The following is a 7,474-nucleotide window of genomic DNA, read 5'->3' as shown; positions in this document are numbered from 1 at the left end:
GTCTTTAGAGGAGCTTCAATAGAAGATGGGATGGAGAAGGGCCGTCAAGAAGTCTTCTACTTCTTCCTCCTCCTCTTCTTCTTCTTCCTCCCCTTTGATTTCATAGAGGATGGGTTGTAGACGTGCCTTGAAGCTGTCTTCTTCTTCTTCCCACTTCTATTTTTCCCACCACCCCCTTTTTGATCTAATCCTTTGCAGAGACGGCACGCTATCCGGCCCTCCAAATGGTAGCTTCTTCAAATTTGGACATGAAAATATTTCAGTGGTTTCCAAGGAATGCAAAGCAAGTGGCCTTACATAGAAATGCTCCAACTTTTGTAGACGTATTAATTGCAAGGATCTCAATTTAGGTAGCATTGCATTCTCATCCCCCACCACCTCCTCCACCTCTGAAATTATCTTCTTCACTTCCCCGCAACCTCCAACTGTGAGTTTTGCAAGATTAGGGAGCCCTTTCACTTGAGCGGAAGAAAAGATTTCTTTCAACCCGTTGCACCCAGAGATGAAGAGTTCAGTCAGGCTTTGTAGTGTTGGCAATCCGATCCACATATTTTCCATCTTTGGGAGCTTCTCTAGAAATAGCTGTTGAAGTTTAGGAAGCGCTGGTTTATTTTCTGTTGGCGCCACAAACAAGTGTTCAACATTTTCACACCAATTAACTTCGAGTTCCGCCAGATTCTGCATTCTTTGCAATAAATTGGGCGTGAATAGAACATGCTTTAGACGATCACATTTCTTAATAGACATTCTGGTGAGGTTTGCAAGAGTTGGGAGCGGAAGGGATTCATCATCAGACACTACCTTCTCTAACTTTTCAAGTCCATAAAGCTGTAAATATTGCAAATGTTGGAGGGCATATTCGGGAACATCCTTCCCACTAATAAGATATTCCATCTCATCACACGAATCGATGGAAATAAATAACAAACTTTGAAATCCATCCTTATCCAAATCAAAAAAATTCTTTGAAGAATGGTGGTTTACTACGGATAGGGAAGAACTCTGAGGTAACAAAAACAACTTTACCCACTTAGGGATTGGTGCGGAACCACGAATGATTATCTCACGATTAATATCTCCTAGAGCACGTGCTCCAGCTTGAAGGTGGAAGACCGCACGTGGTCTAAGTTGAAGGTGGAAGCGAAATTTCTTCAAATGTGTCGAAGATCTGAACAAGTCATCTTGGGTAAAGCGGTGGGCATCTTTTATCTCCACCCTCAAATTAGTCAACCGTCTTAAAGACGCTACTTCTGCCAACATAGCATTGCCGTTGCTGGCCTCCCCCTCTCCTTCTCCTCCAACCTCCCACCTATCAAAGCTTCTATCCATATTCAATTCCTCCAAACGAGTCAACCTATGTATGACTGCATTTCGTGGTATGACTTTAAGATTTCGATTGTATGATAAGTCAAAACGCCTTAGATTTGTCAAATTTCCAATTGTCTGATAAGTCCAAACTCCTTAGATTAATCTCTGCCACAAATCATCCAAGATTATCAGTAATTTCTTAACATCCATTAATCTTGTCCTGAGTTTACTTGTTCTAAGCGATTCAATTTCCTCTTTGAGTTCCATTCCCACTTTCTTTGCAATTTCTTCTTGGATGATTTTTAATTTTACATCCTTAGACACAGTTACCATCACAACTGCATCAAAAGCTGATGTCCCTTTCAATTTATTGTTTACATTTTTCACAAGAGTGGTTTTCCCAATTCCACCCATGCCATATACACCAATCATTGTGATATTTTCGTCCCCTAGGGCATCCATGACTTTCTTCAATGACAAATTTACTGTCTTTAGAGTATCAATTGAAGGAGTAGGTTGGAACTCCACCCTTGGACGTGGCAGGGATGTTGCCACATTCTCAAATGTTCCTTTTTCATGGTGATTGGTAATGGTTTCTACCTTATCTTTTGCCTGTTTACTCAACCTATACCGTCGACGCCAATTCGGACACCTCCCCATGAGGCATCTCATGTTTTCCCCTCCACTGACTTCCATCTGATTTGCTTCCAATATCATTTCATTTGCTCTATCGATCCACAATTGAACATCATCAGTGACCACATCACCATTTGAGCATCTTTCATCTACACGTTTCTGTATAACGTTTCTCCTCGCTACAAGTTCTTGGACACGTCTTTTTAAATTTTCAACATTGTCTTCAAAATCATTTAAATTGTCCATGCGTTTCTTAAGAGGTTCCCACGAACACTTTGCTATCTCTACGAGAACTTGAATCAATGCGTCCATAGTCTTCTCCACACAAATAAACTACAAACAATTCTACAAAAAGAACAAAGAGAACACAATGACAAAAATAAAAGTTAACAAGTCTATGAGATTATTATGAATTTCTGCAATGACTTTGTAAACGAAGTGTTATTTTTTCATTAGTAAAATTTCTTTTTCTTTCCTCTCTTTTTGGTAAGCTTTGTTGCTTCATCATTTATTTAGGAAAATGTTATCCGCACTACTGTATTTTTATGAGGGCACTCCTCACTTTATTAAAAGTACGGTATGGCCTGCATCATAAGATCCAAACCGTCCATTAGATGGGCCACAGCCTGAACAGCCAATGTTTAAGGAAACGTTGTGAAGATATCACTTCCCTTTTATATTAATAACAGGGTGGCCCGAAATAAGCCTCTCTTTTTGGTGACAAGAAAGAAAAAAATGATATGGAAGTGATCGTGGGTGCAAGGGAGGTGAAACAATTTCATCGACTGTTGGGCTCTTCTATACTTTTTCCCACTAATATTTTAAAAGGAAAATAACCCACCTCTTATCATTTTGAGTTAGAGGTGTAGTTCAATGAAGGATCCAATTCATGTAATCATGTTGATATTATGTGGTGAGTACAGGTCAAGTTTATAAAATGCACCAAAATTTTCTAGTAGGCATCTTGAAGACTTGAACTCTCATACTATACAGGCAAAACTCTCGATCGTCATGGTGCCCAAAAATCATCTTTATATATGATGATCCCAACCCACTGAATGGACATTCTTTTTATATAAGGACCCCAAAGCTGAGAGGATCAGTTGGCCCGATTGGGTGTGAATAGAGAGTCGTTATCCACTATTTAATTATTTTCCTACTTGGCAAGATTTGGTTTCGACCGTTGATCTTGTAGAACATCGCTCAAACGGTCTATACGAGAGCTTCACCGTAAAATGTTATTAGTTATTTCGGAAATTTTTTCAATTGAAATTGTTTCTTTGATTTTAATTTTGTCAAGTTCTTTTAGGACCCCAGAGAACCTACTCTCTTAAAACCAACAGATTGACCTTAAAATGATAGATTAAAAACAAACCTTGAAATCTTTTTTCATGAAATAATTTTCTATGAAAATTTTACCCCAACATGCACACAAATTTGCATTTTAATTTAGTTAATGTTGTTGCTTGTTGAAGCTTACCGATTGCCCTTCTCATCCATTTATATTTCAACCTGACATCTCAATGCTTCATAAAACCAAAAAAACAGGAAGACACAACTTGAACTGAGAGATTAATAATAAAAAATCCAGAGGAAATCCAGTCCTTTATATTATAGAATTAAAAAGAAAAAAAGTAGACAAAAGCCTGTGGCTATAATTACATTACAGATTTAATATATGTACAGAATTAAAAAGAAAAAACAGAAAATAGGCACTCCTTAAAATTACAATACAGAGTTCAAAGGGAAAAACCAAAAGAAAGGCCGTCCATAAAATTACAAATTTTAAAAGAAAAGACAGAAGAATGCCACTCACCAAAGTTACAAATAGAGTAGGCACATGAAGGGAATAGGAGGGGATCTGCTATAGAGAAAGATGTACCAGCTTGCCATTGGGTGAGCTCCGAGAGACTTTCCATTAAATGATCCAACACCTCGCTATTTCATCTCTTTCAGCTTTAATTGACCTTGCCATCTTCTTCTTTCTCTTCTTGAAGCTGTCTTCTTCTTCTTACCACGAGCCTCCATAGAAGATGGGATGGAGACGTGCCTTGAAGCTGTCTTCTTCTTCTTCCCACTTCAATCCTTCCCATCACTCTCCTTCTGCTTCAATATTTTGCAGAGACGGCACGCTATCCGGCCCTCCAAACGGTAGCTTCTTCAAATTTGGACATGAAAATATTTCAGTGGTTTCCAAGGAATGCAAAGCAAGTGGCCTTACATAGAAATGCTCCAAATTTGGTAGAAAATATAATTTCAAGAATCTCAATTTCGGTAGCATTGCATTCTCATCCCCCACCACCTCCTCCACCTCTGAAATTATCTTCTTCACTTCCCCGCAATATGTAACTGAGAGTTTTGCAAGATTGGGGAGGCCTTTCACTTGAGCAGAAGAAAAGATTTCTTTCAACCCATCGCACTCAGAGATGTTGAGTTCAGTCAGGCTTTGTAGTGTTGGCAATCCAATCCACATATTTTCCATCTTTGGGAGCTTCTCTAGATACAACTTTTGAAGTTTAGGAAGCACTAGTTTATTTTCTGTTGGCGCCACAAACAAATGTTCCACATTCTCACACGAATTAACTGAGAGTTTCTCCAGATTCTGCATTCTTTGCAATAAGATGGGCGTGATTACTACATGCTTTAGACGATGACAACCCCTAATAGACATGCCGGTGAGGTTTGCAAGAGTTGGGAGCGGAAGCGATTCATCATCAGACACTAACTTCTCTAACTTTTTATGTCGATAAAGTTGTAAATATTGCAAATGTTGGAGGGCATATTTGGGAACATCCTTCCCACTAATAAGATATTCCATCTCATCACACCTATCGATGTAAATATATGACAAACTTTGAAATCCATGCTTATCCAAATCCAATAAATTCGTTGAAGAGTGGTGGCAACTTATCCGTAGGGAAGAACTCCGAGGGAACAAAAACAACTTTACCCACATAGGGATTGGTGCGGAACCCCTACCCCTACGTCCTTCAATGTTTATCAAACGACTTTCAAAATCTCCTGGAAATTTAGAAGCATCGTCAAAAAAAAATTCCAAAGCATCCTCATCTTCACTTTCAAAATCGCCGTCATCTTCACTTTCAAAATCGTCATCTTCATCTTCAAAATCGTCATCTTCACCTTCAAAATCGTCTTCATTTTTACTTTCTTGAAAGCCGAAGCGAAATTTCTCCAAATGTGTCGAAGATCTGAACAAGTCATCTTGGGTAAAGCGGTGGGCATCTTTTATCTCCACCCTCAAATTAGTCAACCCTCTTAAAGACGCTACTTCTGCCAACATAGCATTGCCGTTGCTGGCCTCTCCCTCTCCCACTCCTTCTCCTTCCACCTCCCACCTATCAAAGCTTTCCTCCATATCCAATTCCTCCAAACGAGTCAGCCTACATATGACTGCATTTCTTGGTATAACTTCAAGAATTCCATTGTATGATAAGTCCAAACGCCTTAGATTTGTCAAATTTCCAATTTCCACCGGCAGTTGGCTGAAAAGGTTATTAGAGAGATCGAGGGATTCTAGTGCTTTCAGTTCCCCGACATGTGACAAGCCAGCCGAAAGAGACCAACAACGTCGTAGGCAGAGTTCCTTAAGGTTGTGCAGGCATGCCAGAGATGGAGGTATCCTTACAATAGCAGTCGTGCCTATATCCAAAACACGAAGATCTTTGACGGTTTCGAAAAACTCGTCCGGTATTTCTGCCAAATTTTCATTTCCTTGCATCAATAATGTTAGAAGCTGGGGGCATTCCACTCTATCTGGAAGTTTCCTTATTCTGTTGTTCATCAACGAGAGCCTCTTACATTCTTGTAACCTCTCCATTTCTGGCCAATCTTCAAGTCCTAATCCAGCCTTCACCACAAACTTATAGTCACCTTCTTTGGATGCAATCCAAATGGCCATATCCCGTACCATGTCATGCATCCTTACCTCCCCTTTCTCTTCACTCTGTAGCAACAAGCTGCAAGACTTGAGATTCTCAATTAAGGCACGTCCTTTATTCATTGTTTCCTCTAAATTCTCAAACTCCTCCAAGATTCCCTCACCAATCAAGTATCTAATCATCCTATCCACAGGAATTTTGAAGTCCTCTGGAAATAGAGCACAGAACAAGAAACATTGCTTTAGCTCCTCAGTTTTCAAATGACTAAAGCTTATTCTGAGGGATTGATACACCTCCTTCTCCATGCCTTCAATATATATAGGGTCTGATCTTTTCAGTTGGGTTACTGCATTCTCCCAGACTAACAAATTGTTGTTACCACTTAGTGCTCCCCCAAGTGTAACAAGTGCTAGTGGCAGACCACGGCATTCTAGAGCAGCCATCCTTGCCACATTTTGCAGGCTTATACAATCAACAACATCTCCCACTTTCTCTCTAAACAAATTCCAGGATTCATCCTCTGACAACAAATTTACGTGGATATTATCTTTGCTTCCCATTTGTCTGCATATATCTAAGTTTCGAGATGTTAATAAAATCTTACACCCCTTATTTTCATCAGAATAGGGAATTCCTATATCGACTATATCTAGTTTTTCCCACACATCATCCAAGATTATCAATAACTTCTTATGTTTCGTTAATCCTGTCCTTAGTTCTGTTGTTCTTAGGGATACAATGTTCTTCTCTCTGAGTTCCATTCCCACTTTCTTTGCAATTTCTTCTTTGATGAGTTCTAATTTTACATCCTTAGACACAGTTACCATCACAATTGCATCAAAATCTGATGTACCTTTCAATTTATTGTTTACATTTTTTACAAGAGTGGTTTTCCCAATTCCACCCATGCCATATACACCAATCATTCTGATATTTTCATCCTTTAGAGCATCCATGACTTTATTCAATGACAAATTTACTGTCTTTAGACCATCAATTGAAGAAGTAGGCATGGACTCTACCCTTGGAGGTGGCTGGGCTGTTGCCAAAATCTCAAATGTTCCTTTACTATGGTGATCGGTAATGGTGTCTACCTTATCTTTTGCAAGTTTACTCAATCTATATCGCCGACGCCAATTCGGACACCTCGCCATGAGGCATCTCATGTTTTCCCCTACATTGACCTCTATCTGATTTGCTTCCGATATCATTTCATCTGCTCTTTTGATCCACAATTGAACTTCAGCAAGGACCACCACATTCGTATTTAAACGTCTTTCATCTACACGTCTTTGTATATCATCTCTCCTAGCTACAAGATCTTCTACACGTCTTTTTAAATTTTCAACATTGCCTTCAAAACCATTTAGATAGTCCATGCGTTTCTTAAGAGGTTCCAACAAACACTTTGCTATATCTACGAGAACTTGAATCAATGAGTCCATAGTCTTCTCCACACAAATAAACCACAAACAATTCTACAAAAGGAACAAAGACAACACAAAGACAAAAATAAAAGTTAACAAGTGTATGAGATTATTATGAATTGGATTTGTAATTGAAATATAGGGAAAACCAAAATGCGTAGTTAACATGAAATTACTTTTCTGATTGTGAAATTAGGTCAGCAT

General features: G+C 39.0%; 2 protein-coding genes across 2 annotated transcripts; both read right to left on the bottom strand.

Annotated features, from left to right (window-relative positions):
* Positions 1-1,461: 1,461 nt before the first annotated feature.
* LOC143856997 (putative disease resistance protein At5g05400) lies at positions 1,462-2,256 on the bottom strand. Its single transcript, XM_077367274.1, has one exon. It carries the CDS (start codon positions 2,254-2,256, stop codon positions 1,462-1,464), a length of 795 nt encoding a protein of 264 aa, XP_077223389.1.
* Positions 2,257-4,036: 1,780 nt separating this feature from the next.
* On the bottom strand, positions 4,037-7,288 carry LOC143856996 (disease resistance protein At4g27190-like). The gene has a single exon (XM_077367273.1). It carries the CDS (start codon positions 7,286-7,288, stop codon positions 4,037-4,039), a length of 3,252 nt encoding a protein of 1,083 aa, XP_077223388.1.
* Positions 7,289-7,474: the final 186 nt, after the last annotated feature.

The sequence above is a fragment of the Tasmannia lanceolata genome, unplaced genomic scaffold (assembly GCF_043159265.1).
Source record: "Tasmannia lanceolata isolate RefF3 unplaced genomic scaffold, GAP_Taslan_0.1 ptg000024l, whole genome shotgun sequence".
NCBI lineage: Eukaryota > Viridiplantae > Streptophyta > Magnoliopsida > Canellales > Winteraceae > Tasmannia > Tasmannia lanceolata.
Note: the sequence above shows the minus strand (reverse complement) of the source record. Positions and strands in the feature narration are given on the sequence as shown.